Raw genomic sequence first — 20,477 nt, 5'->3', positions numbered from 1 at the left:
GGTGGTTTTCACTCCAGGAAACTTTAAAAGCAAAACATGATAAAAGCTATTAAAGATGATCATTTACACAGAAATTTCATTTTGGAATGTTCAAAATTAACTTTGATCAGGCAGACGCACAGTTCAGAATAAAACATCGCCTGCTCTAAATAAACCACTAATTCTTGAAAAATAAGCCTTGGTTTGGAGGCAGTTTCATTAATAAAAAGAAAAGGAGTACTTGTGGCACCTTAGAGACTAACCAGTTTATTTGGTTAGTCTCTAAGGTGCCACAAGTACTCCTTTTCTTTTTGCGAATACAGGCCAACACGGCTGTTACTCTGAAAAGTTTCATTAATGAATCTCTACTACTAAGTGCCAGTGGGTGTGCTTACTTTTACTCCAATAGCCAAAAACAGTTACAAATTTTTCTTCTCTGATGATTGGGAGGAACTAGATGGTTGCACTTAGAATGGTCAGAGAACTAAACATACCTCACTGCATCCACCTATCTGCAAGAGTCATTTGTAACAGACTACTGCAGGATGGCACGTTCACTAATATTCACTGGGGAACTCTACTGGTGTTAGCATGGAGACAGTTCTGGAAATGCCAGAAGGCTATAATCTCAAGAGCTTTTTTTTTTTTTTTTTTTTGAAAACCCTGCATAGAAGAAAATGGAAACTTACTTTTAATATGTATCTGGTTACAAGAGAAAAATAAACAGATGTATGACTTTTCAAAAATCCAAGGTATATAATTGGGGAAACCCACTGATAATTCCCACTTTTATACTGTACTTAAATTACACAAGTAGAAAAGTTATGCTTATTAATAGTTTAATGTATGAAGGAAACATCCAGATTTCTGAATATGAAGGTACATATCTCACATTAATTTAAGTCTACATAAAGTAGAGCCTCTATACTGACATATTGAAATTTACTTTCTGCTTAGCCATTTCTGTTATGTAAACAATTGTACATTTATTTGCCATTCTAAAACTTCAGGATCAAGTTTACATAATTTTGCTAAATTTCTGTGTTTGCTCAGAAGCAGTTTACAGTACTAAAACCAACCAGCCAAAGAACAGTTTCAACAGAAAGTTATGTCCAAAAAATAAAAAAAGAAGAGTAAAGGCTAACTAAGTTGAAACATATGATGGTGGGGAATGGGCGGTCACAATGTTCACAGAAAAAGGTCAGTTAGTAAGTTCTTCTGCAAAAGCCTACACACTTCAGTCAAGCACATCAGTAGAATGATTTGGGAGCATATTAAACGGCCATTTGTGTTTTCCTCTGAATAAAAAGCAATCTCCAGGCTAACAAGTTGATCCCACTCAGCCAAGTTGGTTCATATGCACACTGTTCATGTGAGGTGTCCAAGTTCCAGTCCACACCTGAAAAAGAAGGTGGTGTGTTATTAATGATGTATTACAAGGATGCTTTAGAACGGGGTGGCCAACCTGTAGCTCCAGAGCCACATGCGGCTCGTCAGAAGTTAACATGCGGCTCCTTGTGTAGGCACCAACTCCAGGACTGCAGCTACAGGCAGCCAATTTTCCAGTGTGCTGGGGGGTGCTCACTGCTCAACCCCTGGCTCTGCCACAGGCCCTGCCCCCACTCCACCCCTTCCTGCCCCCTCCCCTGAGCCTGCCATGCCCTCGCTCCTCCCCCTCCACCCCCCAGAGCCTCCTGCACACCACAAAACAGCTAACTGGGAGGTGCGGAGGGGGAGGCACTGATCAGTGGAGCTGGCGGTGGGCAGAAGGTGCTGGGAGAGGGGGGAGTTGATAGGGGGCTGCTGACGTATTACTGTGGCTCTTTGGCAATGTACATTGGTACATTCTGGCTCCTTCTCCAGCTCAGGTTGGCCACCCCTGCTTTAGAACATTTAAGAATTTTAGGCTTAGCTAAGATGTTTACAATACAAATGTATAGTGCCTGCCTTCACTTTGCACTTCTGTAATTGTTGCATCTATTAATAAACTACACCAGGTTATTTTCTTAAATGTGTTTTCCTCTTGTAATACCTAAGAGCTGAGATGTGAAGAGATTATTTTCATCACTTTCACCTTCCTGCCTGTGCTTCTCCCCTTGGTCACACATCCTACCTACACAATACCTTCAGTACTACCTAGAATATTTCCCCTTCAGCAATTTTTCAGTTGCTTTCAATAAAAAAATTAAACTTTCATGCTACAGAACAATGTCTCACTCCACCCTCATATACTATACTGTAACATTTATATTAGCTGTATATCAGGAAATCCAGCCTCCTAGGATCAAGGGGAATAATAACTAAGGCCCAAAACCTGCAACTGGATCTGCTAATGCTATGCCTGCTGAAGTCAGTTCATGATATTGTTTAGGTTTTTAAATTGTAAACATTTCTGCATGCATGCAGGGGATCTTGCAAACAGTCAGTTACAAGGTCAAGGTGTAAAGCACCATGATTTGGGGAATTACAAGGTGTTTCACTTCAGCTTTTGAAAAGGTCAATGAACTAAAAAATTAATTTTTGTTATTGTTTTTTTCCAATATCTAGTACCACGTTCACTGCTGGAGTATTACATGAATACTACATGTAACAAAGTAAAATCTATTTGGGTATAACTGATATAAATACTTTAACAGAGTTCAATATATAAGCAACCATGTTTTATACAGTTAGGTATATAGTTGGATTTGGCTGGAGGAGGAGAAAAAGCATACAGGGAATCCCTCCCCTTCAACTGCACTCATGCAGTGAACTTCCATAATTCGGCAGAAGAATGAGGCCACTTGTGCAGCCAGCAGTGCTAGAGATCCCAAAAGGGGTAACACTTGGACAGAGAGTGATGGTGGGTCTAGGGCAATGGTTAAACTGATGCAGGAAGGGCCAACTCTCTCCCTGGGCACTCCGAGCACTAGTGAAGGCAATATGGCTCAAAAGCATAATGCTCCAGGTCTAGTGCTGTGACAGTCTCACCTCCCACTAAGAAAATCAAACTATATGCAGCGGTGAATAAAAGACACTTCCCAGAAAGGTGACTTATCAGTTCTATCACATCTATATAACTTCTAGTACTTCTATAGTAGCCAACCAGCATTATTTAACACATTTAACAAAAGAGGTAATGTAACACTTGAAACAGTTACTATAAGGGTTTGTCTATATGAGGAAATTAACTCTAATAGGTATTCTGCAATAGCTGCCCATGTGGATACACTTATTCTGGAATAGCTACTATGCTTAAATTCACACCATGCCTTATTCTAGAACAACTTCCCCATGTAGACAAGCCATCGATGATAGTTTGCTTATTTTTAAAAAGTAAGTGGAATTTATTTTACACTTGTTACATGCAAGTGCATTAGGTGCTTCAGTTGTAATTAGCAAGGGTAAATCAGATTTATATTAGAAAAAGCAGAAAGACTGGAAATACACAAGTTTTTATCTTTTGCATTATACACCTGGGAAATTATTTGTTTTTGTATCTGATTATGTTGAAGATAAGTCAGGAATAATAATAATAATAATAATTAAAAAAATCACAGTATTACCGTTTGAGGGCCATTGTTTTCTGTGGAATTTGAAACCATCTTTATCAATGAGTTCCAAGATGGGTCAGCAGCATGAGGTCCATTAAACATAGGACCTCCATTACCATCTGCAATGGGTGCTACAGGAGGAATCATTGCATTCCCATACACAGAGAAAGGCATACCCTTCAGGGGGGAAAAGTTAAGAATCAACATGTATATAAAGACACACACACACATCAAGTAGCAATAGAAATTATCGCTTTACATTTTAGAAATTCCCTACATTTGTATTATTTAAAAGAGTAAGGTTTTAAACATTTTTCCTATCTGTTGTATATTTACTTTTTAGTATCAGATTAGTAGTATCTTGCAACTGTTCTGGAGAAAAATAAAGATCAATAATACTCTAACATACACTGCTCAGACTGTTTTGACTGGACAGTACTATAAAATGTCTACTCGTCTTAAGGAACAACATAGAAATACTGAAGTTCCTACACTAAGGTGGATGCCAGAAACATTAGGATTGTTACCCCGACTTTAGGAAAATCCATATATCCTGCAGGAACATGCTGATGGAATGTACCGGAAGGGGTTACAATTCCTGTACTGTCTCGCTCCATCGTTTGATGTGAAAACACTCCTGGATCAGACATTGGCCTGTGGATCATATGACTTCCCATTCCACTGTGACACCAATCTACTTTATCTAGCAAAGAAACAAGTACAATGAATTATTACATTGATATTAATAAACTTGTATGGGCAGCTAAGACTAAAGTCCTCTGCATTAAAGCACTTCCGCAACAAGAACAGTCATTTGCTCTACAGTAACTCTGGTTGTTTGAGATGTGTTGTCCACTCAGACTATACTTTTGGGGCATGCATACCAAGAATGGAATCTGTGTGGACAATCACTCGAAGAAATCCCACTTAATGGAGGATGCTGAAAAATTACTTCTAGTCAAGGAATAACTTCCACAATATTTTCTCCTTCAAGTTATGGATACTGAAACCTGCCCCTTAGGGCTCTTGTACTGTGGTAAATCGAGGACTGCATGGTCTCTTATAACCTCAGTTTTGACTGTTTGATACTACAAATGGGCACTTGTCAAAAGAGATGGTTTTATCAAAAGGTTCCTGAAGCTCACAGGCAAGCAAGAAGATGCATTCCACAAATGGTAACATGAAGAGGCAGGCCACTTGGAAGTTGGTGGTTACCTAGGGACGAACTGATTACATTCAGTATGGGAAAACAGAGGACACTCAACCAGTTAAAGAGACAGACGGTGTTTCTAAAAGGCTAATTTCCTAAAGCTAAGAAAATTTATGAGCAACATTGATTGGGAAGAAAAACTTAGGAAAATGTTAAGAATTGGCAGGTCTTATAGAACAGTTTATCAGACTACCAAAAGTCATGATTACACAATCAAGAAAGAGGACTTTGCCTAAAAAGCCCATCCTTGTTCGGTGGCGAGGTAAAGGCATCAATCAAATTAAAAAGCCATACATTTACAAATGGAAAAGAGGGGAAAGAGTTGATAAATATGATGAAAGGCAGAAAACTAATAAGGGATGTTAAAGACACCAAGGAAAAATCTGCTGCTGGCAGGGCTGAGGACAACAATGAGTTTTTAAAGTGTTTTAGAAACAAAAGAAATCTTAACAAATGGTATAGGACCCAATGCTAGATGAAGATTGTAAAATTGTTAATAATGATACAGAAAAGGCATAAGTGTTCAATAAATATTTCTGTTACAAAGCAGAAGCGTACTCATACCACATAAGAATATGTAACTACTGCCCAGAGAATTAATAACTAAGGAGGATGGTAGAAAACATCTACTAGGGCTAAACTTTTTTAAACCAGCAGGAGCAGATAATGACATCAATTGTCTGAAAAGAGTTGGCCAAGAAGATCCCAGGCCTGCTGATGCTAATTTTTAATAAATCATGGAATACAGGGGAAATTTCAGAAGACTAGAAAAGAGTGCTAATAATGTGCCAATATTCAAAAAGGGCAAGTGGGATGACTGGATAACTATAAGCTGGCTAATCAGTCCTGGACAAAATAATGGAAAAGCTGAAATGGGAGTGATTTGATAAAGAATTAAAGGGCAGGAATACAATTAATGCCATAAATATCACAATTTTATGGAAAATGGGTCTTATGAAACTTGATTACATTCTTTGAGGAGACAAGAAGCTTGATTAAGGTCACTGAGTAGATGTAAATACTTTGTCTTTTGTAAGATGTTTGACTTAGTACTGCATGACATTCTGATTATAAAATTAGTTCTATGCAATATCAATAGAGCACACATTAAATAGATTAAGATCTAGATAAATGACTGATCTCAACAAGTTTTTAAATGGGAATCATCACTGAAGGAGGATGATTTTAGTGCAGGTCCACAGGGATTAGCACTAGGCCCAGTACTATTCAACTTTTTCACTAATCATCTAGAAGCAAATATAAAATGATTGCTAATAAAATTTGTGGATGACACAGATAGGCAGAGCGGTAAGTAATGAGAAAGACGGCAGTCATACAGACAGATCTGGATCGTTTGATAAGCTGGGCCCATTCAAACAAAATGCATTTTAAAAACAGCCAAATGAAAAAGTATACATCTAGAAACAAGGAATGAAAGCTCTACCCTACTTACAGAATGGAGGACTGTATCCTGGAAAGTAGCGACTAAAAATGATATAAGGTTCACAATGGACACGCTACTCAACAGGAGCTTCCAGTACAACACTCTGGCAAAAAGGGCTAATGCGATCCTCAGAGGTATAAACAGGAGAGCAGTGTGTAGGAATAGGGAGGTGGTTTTACCTCTGTATATAGCATTCCAGTGTCGGTCTCAGCAGTGCCACACACAGTTCTGGTGGCCACATTTTAAGAAAGATGTGGAAACATTGGAAAGGGTACAGAAAAGAGCCACAGAAATTATTTGGGGGCTGGAGAAAATGCTTTCTTAGCGAGAGGCTTAAGGAGCTCAACCTGTTTAGCACATCAAAAAGAAGACTGAGAGGTGACCCGATTGCAGAGTATACGTGCCTTCACAGCAAGAAAATACCAGGTACTAAAGGACACTTTAACACCAAAAGGTGTAACAGGAACCATTGGCTGGTAGCTGACACCAGACAAATTAAAATAAGAAGTTAAGCACACATTTTGAACAGTGAGGTTGATTAACCACTGGAACTAAACCACCAAGAGAAGATATGCTTTAGCCAAACAAGTTATTTGGTTCAATATAGGGGTAACTGGATTCAGTGCAATGGCCTGTGATATCCAGCTCAGACTAGATGATCCGATGGTCCCGTCTGGTCTTAAACTCTCTGAATCTGAACAGAAAGTATGACAGTTCCTAATATACAGAACAGCAAATTCCATAAAAGAAGCAAAACTGAAAAAAGGTTATGACTGTCTCCAGAGGAGTCCCCTTCCCTTCATCCTCAAGAAACAACTATCCCATGCATTTCCTCACTCAACGTCCTGTATTGCAACAATCTTCCTCATCAAGAGAGTTCTGGATGAGAGTCCTTTCAAAGCCCACTAATACTGCTCTCCTAGGCTGGTTGCAGGAGTAATTGTAAAAATTACAGCTAGATTATCTAGTTCATCCGGGGCAGGGTGGAACCTACCTGCTTTGTTATTTATGGCGTTGTGCAATTATAACAGCAACAACATGTCACAAGCAGCAAAGCTTCACAACCAAAGGTTCTCTGCTACCTTTCAGGACACAACTTCAAACTGGACAGAGCAGATATAAGACCCAGCTCTGAGACTTGGAAATGGATGTATAATGAGCAAATGTAAATTCTGAGGAATTCAATTTATACAATGCCTCTCAGTTCTAAAGCATGGTTATTAAGAAAAGCAATATGACTATAGAAAATTGCATGCCTGTTAGACAATACTTCATACCTTGATTGCCACCTATCCCTTCAAAGGACCAGATGCCACTATGCCCCACGGGAGTGGCTAAATTGCTCCCAATAACGGATGGAGTAGAAGTTCCAGTTTGTCTAATACGTGCAGAACGTTCAGTCCCAATTGGAACAGGAACCTTTCTGTCCGGAGACACATTGCTGGGCTTTCCTGACCCCAAGGACACTGCTGAAGGGGTAGGAGATGGTGCTCTAACTCCAGATGACACTGACTGAGCAGTAGATTCTACAGAAAATAATTGAAAAATTACAGAAGTGTGTATGTATATTTAGTATCTTTGCTAGGCCTAGTTTGAGATAACAAAATGAATTTCCACTCATAGTTCTGTTCACATATACCAACACTAACCCATAAAAGAAACCCAAGCTTTTGGAAGTAGATGATTCAGAAGAATCAGCAGGCATATTATGATAATCTGAAGTGTTTTAACCCCAGATCACTGGTTCAAAATACAGCTCAAGCCTTTATCACTTGTTTACTGTTTGGTGGCTTATGTGAAACAATTATTGTAAGTACTTTACTACTGCAGACTCTGTACAATTGATCGTAAAGATACTGTTAAAAAGGTCATTTTCGGCATTATCAATAAAGATTGGCAATTAGAAAGGGTTAGATTCTGGAGCATATCAAATAAATTAATGGGTTCTTTTCAAAACATCTGCATCTCATTTAGCCTGCAAAAGTCCTAATAAGAGGACTTCAGATTTTAATACTGTGTTGCCAATGGCTTAACCTTTAACTTTCTTCCTTAAATATAAAGGAATCAGTTATCTTTAAATTTAAAATTTGTTTTCTATCATAACATATCATGGCTGCGCTACAGCAAAAACTGTAAAAGTCACAATTATAGATGAAGATATCAAAGTTTACAAAACACAGTCTCTCTCCAAATCTATTTAGTGGTTATTTTAAAGGGTTCTAAAAACAATCAATTCATCATAAAAGAAACAATATTTGTTGGTAGGATTAATGAAGACACTACTACATCAGTGACACAGTTCACTTTTGGAAGAGTATTTTCTCAACCAAAAGGGCTAAAACTTGAAAAAATCCTTGAAAAAAATCCCCCAATCTAAAAGGAACCCCACAGAGGATTACTGAGCAGCCCTAATGCATCTATTGAGATCAAACCTTTCATTTAACAGATTTCTTCCTCAATTCATTCTGTAAAATAGAGTTTCAAAATCCATCTTCAAATACATATGGACTTTAACAACAATGAAACAAAAAATCCTAGCAACAAGCTTAGCCAAAAATATCAAGTTGATTAATTAGGAAGCTACATAGACTAGGTAGAATTTGCCAGAATATTTTGCCTTTACAATAATTTCTCACTAGTTTCCTACTCAGTAGAACTCACCATTTGATGCTGATGAACATGGAGGCAATAAACTAAGTGGGGAAAAATGTTGTCTGTTAAAATTAGCAGCTGAAGGTGCTCCGCCCAGGGGTGGCCCAGGTGCATATATCTGACCGCCCGAAAGGTTCGAGGCAAAGTTACCCAAATGTGCAGAAGAAGGTGTTACAGAAGCATATGGTGAATCCATACTGACAATACCTATGAAAGAAACTGGCAGAGGGTTAGTCCTCACTGAAAGATGGTTCTAATTAACATCTGTGTAAGGAGGAGATGAGGACAATGGGAAAACATTTGCATCAAATTAATTTCTTCGTCCATCACAATTATTTGACATTTTGATCAATTAACCAAGTCTTTTTAGCTGTTCTTTTCATTCACACAACTACAAGTAGGAGAGCAAGAGAAGTGAGTACTAAAAAACTTGGAAATGGAATGTGTCAGAGGAGTGAGGAATTAAGTAGTTCTGAAAGGTTTAAAACAACTCTAAAATAAATGAGTGAATGAGAAAATAAGTATGCATCAGTACTGAAGCTGGATACAAATAAGTAGTAAGAAAATAAAAGCCCTCTCCCCCCCTAAAAAAATAAAGAACTTTTTGAAGAGGAAAATTGAAAGTAAAATAATGCAGGAAAATTGATTGGAAAATACCAGTTGAAGACAAAATGTGAAAGTAAAGACCTGAAGGGAGTTGGCCAGTAAATGTGATGGTGGGGGAGGGGCATGGAATGGTGGGGGGGGTTTTTTTGTTTGTTTTTTTTAGAAGGACTGTCAGTTTGGAAATCTTTCATACTTCTTGTTCTGAGAGTCTTAATAAAAATGATATTATATTTAAAGACATAAGTAACATTTAAAAATTATGCTTTACTTTTATGTGAAGGTCTTGAATTTAAATGAATGCAATAATAATTAGTCTGTAAATAATCCTATAACTAGATACCAGCATAACAATCTAGCATTTTCCAGATCCACAAATCTTTCAAACTGATATTGTTTGGGACTAGAAAAATGATTTTATAGTAAGTAATGGAGACTCCATCCGGCACCGGGAAGGTAAAGTTGTGATTGTGTTTAAAATTCACAAAGTATTTCTCCACTCCCCTTTTTTTTCCTTTATTAAGAAAATACTTAATATATGTTCTATAATCAGCATGAAGCCATGTCATCAAATTATGGAAACATGGTTCCAGTTATACAATGGAAAACAGTAAACTATCCAAGCTGAGAAAATGTACCAAATAATAAATTTGCAAGAATTTTTGCACATTGGAAATTTTTTTCCAAGTTTTGCAGGATGAAGAAAGTGAAGAATAAAATGTAAGAAAGTTACTATATTTATTAGAGCTGAAATACTTAAGGACTCTTGTCTCTGCCCCAATATGTATCTTATTTTCCCTGTCCTTGTATAGACTAGGCAGCAATGTAGGTCAGACAAAAAGAGGGGTCAGGATTTCAACACTCAACCTGCCAGGGATGGGTAGGAAACTGTCCAGAGAGACAGTTGAAAAGTTTTTATCCATCGTGGCTGTGAATATTACTTTCCTGTGAACTAATGCAGTACTGTCTTCCTGACTCTGCAGACACAAAGCTCCAGTGGCTGCTGCTGCTGCTCATACTGGTTCTTTTCCCAAGCAGTAGTTATGAAACTGACATTGCTTAGTCAGTGTCACTGTTCTGGGAAGCAGTTAAACTGGTCTGAATTATGTGAATTTCACTCAGCTGTTCATGGGAAAGCTATGGACAGCAGTAGAGGCAAGGACTGAAGCTAAAAATTGGAGGCAAGAACTGGAGCAAAGTAGCAGCCACTTGTCCTACCTTGAGAGCAGCCAGGAGGTTGGGTTAGAAGTATCGTAGGTGAAACTCCCTGAGACAATAGCAAGGAGGCTGAGAAATGGCAAAGACATACCCCTGTACCTCTCAGCATAAGCCCCCAAGCAGGGCTAAAGGTTAGCACCCTGGGAGGAATCCCACCATACATTCTTCAGGAGTTAGGAGGGCTGGACTTCTCATAAGGGTTTGCCCCTGAAACTCTTCGCCTATCTTTTGTAAATTATGTTTGTAATTTTTTTTCAAGCCCTGCTAGCAGAGATTTTAGAACCTTGTAAAAACCACTCCAAACCTACTGTATTCAATGGAGGGGAAAAAGTTACAAAAATAACCCCTGAAGTCCATAAAGGTAGTCTGAACATCCAACAAAGTATAAACATAACAGCTTAGATATTTCATAGTAGGCTTGTGTTTGCAAGTCCACGCTAGTGTAATGGCTTTCCTAAAATCCACACCTGACGTTTATGTCCACTGACATAAGCGCTGGGGCATTTCTTTTTAAGCACTACTCCAACTTGCAACTAATACATTATGATGTATGCACTACACAAAGCTATTGTTACCCGGCCTTTGTGTACTCTGTAGCATGACTGAACCAAATTCCAAGCACCCCCAAATGCTGCTATAATATTAATTTATTATAGCTCTATGAAATATTATAGCTCATGGACCGGCTGTCAGCAGACCTCAGACTCCAATCTGCAGCATGGCCTGGCAAAGCATCGTGCATTTTGGAAGAAGGCTATAAAAGTCACTGACCGCGAACAGAGAAGTGGCAAGAAAGGAGTAGTAATTTTTTGTTGTGTTCTCCAGGAAGCCTATCCCCCTGATCTTCAACTATTGCAACACTGTCCAAGAGACCTGGCTCAGAGCCTCCTTCCCCCACTTCCATGTGTGCCAGCAAGAGGGGAGCTTGTATCACCTTGGTTCCCCACATGCCAGCAGCTATACTATTCTCCACATAGTATGGATAGGCCACTTTACACTTCTCCCCAGTCCCCAGCCACAAGTTGGAGGCTAACTCTGGCTTCCTGAACTCTGCTACTTGACTTCATGGAAAAATGAGGGACTGCGTTCCTCATAACCCAATTAACTCCCTGTTAGAAAAGCTGGTGAATAAGCAGCAACTCCAGCCAGACCCAAAAGGGAGACTAACAAAGTTCCAGATGCCTAGCAGCAGCAAAATGGCAAATTCTGTGACAAAAATACTGAATTCCATGGGATCTTGGAAATATGCCCAAGTCCCTGGCATCACTGTCCTGATTGAAATGAACTGGGCAGTCCAAACCCCTTAAGTGCTATTGTCTTAGACCCTCTGCTAACACAAGAAGATATCAATGGTTCACTTTTCTCTAGAAGCACATTTTCAAAGTTATCTTCACAGCTAAGAGAGCTAGGTTTTTTTTTTTTTTTTAAACACACAAAAGCTGACATTCTGAGCACAACTATTCAGCAAAAAGGTAACTTCCAGTGCTGTGGATTACATGGGACTCTATTGATATAAATGCAGCTCAGCTCTGTCTCACTAAAATACCCCTCGCTATTCAAAAGAAACGGATAATAAGGCCTACGTTTTGCCAGATATTTGAAGAAGACCGAACTCTCTAAAATTATTTCAAAATCAACCGAAGTTAACTGGTGCACATGAATAGGTTACAATGTAAAAAATAAACTGCATCTCTCGATTCTCTGATATGAATCAACAGAAACAGATCAAAATTTACAACTGTTCTTCACTTCTTTAGGAAGTCATTGGTATACTTTTCTCTTGAAGGCAAAACGCCACATACAAAATCCACATCCCCTACACACTAGACAGAGTCAAAGTACAAAAAAGCTCGGTGTACTCCATAGCAAGTTGCTGGTCTGAATTCTGTGACAAAACCCTGCATGAGTGCAGCAGACTGGAAATTCTCCTGGAGATTTTTGTTGAATTAATATGAAAATGAATAATAAAATCAGTGATTTTAAATTAATTTTTAACTCTGTTCTAAAGTTTCAATATGCTATAGATTTATATATTGGCTATGCAGGACTATACTACAGAAGTTGGCAAGGGATAAAGAGGGAGGTTTTGTCAGATAAGCAGTGACAACTGAGCCTTTTGGTACCTCAGAAGTTGGGGTAGATGGATCATTCTGTTAACGGTTTCAGTGTTGATAATTTTCACATGCTAACATTTTGACTGTTAAGAATGGGTTTTACACGCAATACCTCAAATGAGATGAATAGGGCAGTTCACATCTCTCAGAGATGGTGTCAGGCTGCATGCACACTCATGAAGACGGCAGTGTGTTAGTTTACATTCAGAAGGTATCTTTGTAAGGGCTAGAAATATAATTTGGGTTAAAAATGCAATCTGATACTTGAAAGCACAGTTCCACTACAAGGGACAGATTCAAGAGCAGATGAATTACAGAATACACAATTCAGTTAGTTTAAAGAACCCTAAAAGAACAGGCAGAAAATATTAAGTGTTCCAAAGTGCAGGCATTCAGCTGAGGGACATATTACTGAGGGCACCACACACACACACACTTACCTGAGGGACTTGGAGCTGGCCTTTGTAACGGTGGCCTAAAACCCGGGGCTTTGGAAGTATCAGACTGATGCAAGGGTTCCGAGTTTGGCAAAAACGAAGACTTCCCTGATAGAATGGACTCTGGTGTTGTCTGAGATGAAACTACAGATCCACCCCAGAAGGCATGAGCAGAAGTGGGACTGTTCTCAAACAATGTGCTAAAGGGCCCAAATGGCAAAGACGCACTGAAGTTAGTACCCATAGATTTGTTTGCTGGATGGGCTGAATTTTGAGAAGCAGTTTGTGTACTTAAGGTAGAAGGAAGCTGCACTGAAGAAGGAACACTGTGGGGCCTTTTAATGTGATTTACATTGAGGACTGCAACAGAACAATTCTGCACAGGAGCTGGAGTCTTGTGAGCAGTATTTGCTCCATGGGCAGGTGGTTTGATAGCAGGGGTTTCCATTTTAGCTGGAGGTTGAGTTGATCCCATTGATGTCGGAGGCAAGGGATAGGTCATGGGGGCATTCGTCGAACCTACCACTGGGGCAGATGAGCTTGTTGTTGCTAAGTTTGGAGGCACAACCATTCTAGGATCTGGTGGAGGAACCTGAGGTTGCTGTGGAGGCGGTCTTGCTTCTTGAGAAAGAGATCCTGGAGACTGTTGGTGAGCAGGGTGCACTGAGGAACTCCCAACAGAACTAGCATTCAGCTGCCCACTGCTGGCTGAATTACTTGTTTCCACTGCTGGTGGACTAGCTGCTTCCTGGTCAGAGGAAGATGCCCCTTTATTTGGAGAGGTTGTTACGCAGTCCAAAGGACTGTTTCTAGAAACCGCTACTGGCTGAGCTGGTGGCGAAGGGGATGATGGGGATGAGACAGGGTAGTGTTCTTTGGCAGTAGGGATGGGATATGTGGCATTTGTAGGTGCTGTACTGTTGTTACTTGCTGTGGTTGTGATTGTGGTTGTAGTGGCATTAGATGTTTTCACAACTGTAACAAAAAGCTGCCTTCTGACTGAAGGTGAACTGGGACTGCCATTTGTAGATGAAACAGGCACAGCCGAGGCCGTTGAACTCGTTGTAGCTGTCGGACTAGTAGTTAGAGAACTTGTTGAATTCACCTGAGAACCACTGCTGTTCTGACTGTTATGGCGAGGCACCATGTGAGGTTTAGGTGAGTTAGTAGCTCTTGCAGGGCTCAAAGGCCGAACAGGAAAAGGACCCCAGGTAGACTGAGCTGGTGGAAAAGTACCTCCAAAGTGGGTCATGGGCAACCGAGGTGGACGGATTTGTTGGAAAGTTTGAGCAGCAAGTAAAGCATGTGCAAACTGTGGAGGAGGATATGCTAATGGAAGAGAGACTGGAAAACCAGGCCGCACATTATTCACTGGATTCTTGACAGTTTTGTGTGCGGGTGCTGAAGAAATTGCAGGCACAGTGAGTGCTGTGGCTGTTTGAGATGTTGATTGAACAGCTACAGTGGTCACTTTGATTCCCATTAGTGAACTGTTAACAGCTGTAGTGGCAGCAGTTGTTGACGACCCTATTTTGGAATTTGCTGCAGAACTTTTCAAACGATTCTTTGGAATGAGTTCATCAATTTCCTTATCTGGATCCTTAATAAGAGCATTGATCAACTGTGTTGCTTGTCTTGTTGATTCTGTGCCACCCCTGCAATAAGAGTAAAAAGAAAGGGAGGAAGAGTATAGTTATTCTGATTTAATTTTTACCCTGAACTTTTACACTATGTAGCCCAAATGTATGTTTTGAGGTTGTCAACCACTCTATTATAGATAAATTCACAGTAAGATATTTTATGTTAAAGGAAACTAGATGTTTAGCTTCATATGTAAAGAATGTAAAAGGCTGAAATACCAGTACCCTAAGCAACAAAGACATTGCATAGTCCACAAAAAAAATTTCTCTCTCCCACAACTACAGAACAGAACCAATTTTCCCTATTCTGCATGAAAACATTCTTTTGGTTCAAAAGCACAAACAGAATAGTACCATCAATTATGCTTCTCAAATGATTTTTTAAAAATTGTTGCTCACTTAGAAATCCTGCAAGAAAAGTGGTCTATTAAACCAAAGACTACGCTTTAAAATTCATTCTTCCCATTCACTTTATAGAAATTATTCTTTTAAAAAGTAGTAAACAATGCCAAATAAAATTTTTACCTGATTGTTATTATTCTGTCCCCTGTCTTGTCTTTCTGTTTGTCGATGTCTATATGTGCTCCAGTGAACTCCCGGATAGCATTGATGTTACAGCCTCCTCTTCCAATGACTCTGGAAATTACTGTTGATGGGACAGAAACCTTTTTTGATCTACACAGAAAAAAAAAGTATTAAGTCAACTGGAGAAGTGTTGGTAGTCTGAAATAAGATGAGCATCAGCAGGAAGCTATTAAGTTTGAGAGAGAGATCCCAAGTTGGTGTTTAAGAGGAGAAATTTATCACGTCTACTCTCAAACTAATACATTCATTTTAACTGCAAGATGGGGAACAATGAAATAAAAATGTTCTGTCAAAAAAGATACATAAAAAGGGGTAACACTACTGGCATGTTTAACTTTGCATATGCACACATACCTTCTTACAACCTCCTTCCATCCTTCTTCTCTCTTCTGACCACGTTTAGGGCTAGCTATGGTTAATTTTCCATTTGGAGAAGAAAGGGGAGAAGGTCCAGATTTTGTGCAAGTGGACAAGGAGTTGCTGGTTACTTCACTGATAACCTCAGACAACCTTTAAAAAAAATAATTCAGTGCTTTTAGATAAATTATTTCTTCAAACTCAGCGTAAAACACAAACCATGTGGCCATTTTTCTTTAGCCTTTGGGCACTAAGCTTGTTAGGAGCTCCAGTATTTTAGAAAATCATAACTTGATAGAGTTAGCACATATCTGCCCAGATACATAAGTGCATTAAGCACAAGTGATCATTCATTAAAGATAGTTAATATACATATGCAGCAAAATATCTAAACAGTATTTTAGCAGCTGACTAATAGCTAATTTGGTTTTGCTATTTTTTCCCCTTCTGCTGAAAGCTAGGAACAGGTTCATTGCATCTGAGGAAGATGCAGAGAAATAAACTACCTAGAATACTGGAGAAGCAGTATATATATCAATAAAATAGCAGTATGGACTTAATTTTTTCCTCTTATGTGTCTGACAGGATTAGGATTAACCAATCAGTATGAATTTGTGTATGTGGCATTTTGGAATGCACCTAGAAACATAATATTCAAAGTTTCATTTGAACTTCTAAAACCACCAATGTAATATCCACTGGATTAGGTGCCACTTGAACTCAGCAGCACGGTACCTGAAACCTATGTTAAAATACTCCCCTTTTACTTGCTGGCATTGCTAAAAGACTAGCCACTAGCCATGGTACCTGTTGCCAAAGAACACTTACTATACTAACGCTGAACTGACTGAAATGCTTCTGTCTGGGAAAGCGTATATAGCAAGACAACCCACTGGTTAAAGATCTGTGGGTAGGCTTCATGCCTCAGCCTACTGGTTTAATATAATTCATGATCTGAAAAGGTTTGGTCTCCTCACACAGTATTTACATTCATATAAATAGAAAAGCAAGGACATTTGTGCTCTTATCTATTTTATTCTTGTACTTTACAAGACTTTAACAAGGCTATGAAAAACAGATCTTGAAAGTCATTTTCAGCAGGAAGTTCCAATTATTTTATACTGGGAGTTATTACGTACGGTCACAATAACTTACTTTATTGATGATTTGCCAGAAATTGCTTTCCTCTCGTCCTTTGGAAAAGTGACAAGTACTGAGGGCTGTTTCTTGTTGCTCAGCGTGTTAGTGGCTGCTGTGGAAGAATGACTGTCGCTTTTGTGGCTGCTGTTGCTATTGCTGCTTTCGTCACTACAGCTGGAAATCCTCATGTTGTCACTGTCACCACTTTCACTGGTACTGCTGCTCTTCGACTCGCCATTGGCTTTTTCTGGTTGACCATAGGAGATTGGGAGCTGATCATCAAACAGAATCTGAACATTATCTGGGTGAATTTTGTTTTTCCTGCTTTTCCTCTTGGAGCTGGTTGTGGTGATGGTATTGTTCCTTTTCCCATGGGAACCTGCTAACGTGGTCCACGTTGCAGATATACCTATGGTGGTTGTGGTGGTGGCACTAGGAGGCTCCATTAGGACCTCAGGCTCATCTGATTAAGAATCAAAAAAATTACTACAGCATGAGGAAATGTCCACTTCCAGAATTTTTGTGTCTTTCAAGTCACACTTAGCAGATCATGCAATTTACTATTAAAGTTTAGTAACAGTCTTGAATGACTCCATGGGATAATCATAAGCCAATAACTGCTAAGACAGTTACATACAAATAATGCAGAAATTTTTATAGTGCCATTATATAAACCAATGGTACGCCTTCACATTGCATTCAGTTCCAGTAACTCCATCTCCTAAAGCAGTGATTCTCAAACATTTGTACTGGTGACACCTTTCACATAGCAAGCCTCTGAGTGCAACCCCCCACCCCCCATCAATTAAAAATTCTTTTTTATATATTTAACATAATTATAAATGCTGGGGGATAAAGCGTGGTTTGGGGTGCGGAGTCTGACAGTTCACGACCCCCCATGTAAGAACCTTGCAACACCCTGAGGGGTCCCGACTCCCAGTTTGAGAACGCCTGTCCTAAAGGATATAGCAGAAATAAAGGGGGTTCCAAGAGTGCTAACAAAAATGATTAAGGGTATGGAAAAACTCTCACATGAAGAGAAACTGAAAAGACTGGGTTTATTGTTTGCCTTTGAGAGGAGACTAATAGTAGGGAACATGATACAAGCATACAAAATAATTGAAGGTGTAGAGAAGTTACCAATCTGTTTTTCATGATACTAGAACAAGGGGACATTCAGTGAAATCAAAAAGTGGCAAATTCAAAACCGATAAAAGGAAATACCTTCCCATACAACAATCAATTAGCCTTTGGAACTCATTGCTACACGGTATCAGAGCCCAAAGGATTTGATATTATTCAGATAAGAATAGGGGGAGAGTTTTAGCAAATATTTAAAACAGAAGAGCTCTGGAAAGGATATAAACTCAAGCTTCAGGACAAAGCCAACCACTATGGACTAGGAGGAAAGTTTCACTGTGGCCAGGTTATCCCATAGTTGCTTCTGAAGCAGTTGGTTATGGCCACTGTCAGAGACAGCATACTGCCTAGATAGATCACTGGTCTGATCCAATATAACAATTCCCATGTTTAGTAAAATTTAAAAGAAATGTTAGATATAGCAAATATGGATGGACTACATGAAACCTTATATCAAAGTACTGATGAAAAAAAGCTGTAATAATGGGAGTAAAAAATGATGGGAAAAGATTAAATCTATGGAAAACAGAAATAAGACTACCTTCAGATTTCAGCTTTTCCTTCTCTTGAGCAGCTTGTAGTTCAAAATTCTCTTTATTTTTTGCTTCTATTTCTTCTAGTTTTCTTCTTTGTTCTTCCTTTTTCTTTCTCCGTTTCTCTTTTCTTTTCTCTCTTTTGGCAGCCAAAGCCAGCCTCCTGCTTTCTTCCCTCAGCTGTAAGTCAAGAACATTTTAGCAGCATGAGAATATTGCAAGTTGATAAAGAGGAACCATGCACCTTGTTCGGGAGCAATGTGAATGCTTCAAGACTACTACTTTTTTATGTTACAATTTGTAACTGTGAAAGTCAAACCTCTAATTTAATCAGTTAAATTATGTTTAAACATCAAAAGGCCAATATTTTCCACTGACCTGCACTATGGATCTCAATTATACATTTAACACTGGTTTCACTTGCTGAACTTCCTTTGCTGCTAATGGAAATTCTGCACATGTAAACAATAAATATTGCAGGGGAGAGGAGAATTTTGCCCTATATTTAATCTTCAAGCGTACCTACAGAGCATGTGCATATGAAAGCACAAACCAAATCAAGAATGCATGAAACTTACCAAAAATAACGAAGATAAACCATTTTCAATTAGAGTGAGATGGTAAAATATAAGCTTATTAAAAATGCTGCAACTAATGTGGCACTAGAAGCTTAAATTATCTGATTGTATTTTTTAAAAAATACAGATTTTAGATCAAATATATTTGTGCTAATCTTACCAGGTACAGACTCTTCATTAAGCTCAGTTTGTACAAAATAACTTTCTGCTTCATATTAATCTTTTTGGGAAATGCTTATACCAAGAAACAGTGTCCGTACACAAGCATTATTTTAATGATATTCCTTTTAAACTTGGTATGCAGGAGATAAAGCACATACTCTTTGAGACAATAAATATTATGTAACAGGTTTTCTGTTTCTGTGTGCCATCTACAAACTACAATTACCTTAAAATCCTATTTTCTTATATTTGCATAGATTATTTTACAGTTTAACAGAAAAAATAATCTATCAGGAATAGCGGGTATGAAGCACTTTCACTGCGAAAGAAAAAGCCGTGAAGTTTTGGCCACCTAAAAGGTGGATTTTGTGGTGGCTAAACATTCAGTGGCTCCCTCTTTGTGGTAAATATTTTATTATGATGATGTTTAAAAAAAGTGAACGGTACAGAGTTTAAGCGAAGAAGTTTCTGGTTATCAGGGAATAACGTACAGCTTATATTTCACACAGCTCTAGTCCAAGAGTGTGAAAGAGAGTGTTTTTAATTCAGGCCCAGATCTTGTATAGTTTCTTTTGATGGTAGAGAGGTTTTGGTCACAGAAATGAAACGTATAATGAAAGAGGATTCCTTACCTTCTCTAAATCCAGCTCTTCTAAAAGAATGCTTGCATTTTTGTTTGCTTCAGCAGCCTGTCTATCTTTGGCTTGTACTATTGATTCCATACAAAGGTGGCACTTCTTTAACATCTCCTAAAATGACAAAGTAAATCAATCTTCTGTCTGAAAACATAAAATCCTGTAATATGTATTGTATTGGTAGACAAACTTATATTTTCCAAATGATACGAGATTTACAGCTTGCTCACTTAGTTGTATAAATCAATCGTTTTTAAAAAGTTTTAAAGAAAAATGTGAAGAATATTGGTGTTTTGTATTGGAGGCATATTGGTACAAAGCATTTTAAAAATATTTAATTATTTAACTATTTTAATTACTGGTCTTTTTACGGCTAACATGCTGTGGAAACTACAGAATCTTTTATTATGAAAGAAGCAGTTTGAGACACAGAACTGCAGCTACTCAACTGTCAACAAAGGACAGTTTTGTGGTGATATTTAGAGTACCATTAGAAAAAAGGAATAGTGTTTTATTC

The 20,477-nt window shown here is 38.6% G+C and overlaps 1 protein-coding gene across 2 annotated transcripts in view; it reads right to left on the bottom strand.

Moving 5' to 3' along the window:
* Positions 1–801: 801 nt before the first annotated feature.
* The window catches only part of ANKRD17 (ankyrin repeat domain 17), a 130,167-nt gene continuing 110,491 nt past the window's right edge, over positions 802–20,477 (bottom strand). For both annotated transcript variants that reach the window (XM_077814889.1, XM_077814887.1), the window contains 11 exons: positions 19,958–20,074; positions 18,594–18,765; positions 16,928–17,375; positions 15,770–15,925; positions 15,356–15,505; positions 13,194–14,845; positions 8,828–9,025; positions 7,444–7,692; positions 4,040–4,215; positions 3,525–3,689; positions 802–1,378 (listed from right to left, as the gene is read on the bottom strand). In XM_077814889.1, the coding sequence (XP_077671015.1) occupies positions 1,319–1,378; positions 3,525–3,689; positions 4,040–4,215; positions 7,444–7,692; positions 8,828–9,025; positions 13,194–14,845; positions 15,356–15,505; positions 15,770–15,925; positions 16,928–17,375; positions 18,594–18,765; positions 19,958–20,074 (3,543 nt within the window). In that variant the 3' untranslated portion in view covers positions 802–1,318. The remainder of the gene's footprint in view (positions 1,379–3,524; positions 3,690–4,039; positions 4,216–7,443; positions 7,693–8,827; positions 9,026–13,193; positions 14,846–15,355; positions 15,506–15,769; positions 15,926–16,927; positions 17,376–18,593; positions 18,766–19,957; positions 20,075–20,477) is intronic.

Source organism: Eretmochelys imbricata, chromosome 4, assembly GCF_965152235.1.
Source record: "Eretmochelys imbricata isolate rEreImb1 chromosome 4, rEreImb1.hap1, whole genome shotgun sequence".
Taxonomy (NCBI): Eukaryota; Metazoa; Chordata; order Testudines; family Cheloniidae; genus Eretmochelys; species Eretmochelys imbricata.
This window is presented reverse-complemented; position numbering and strand designations above follow the sequence as displayed.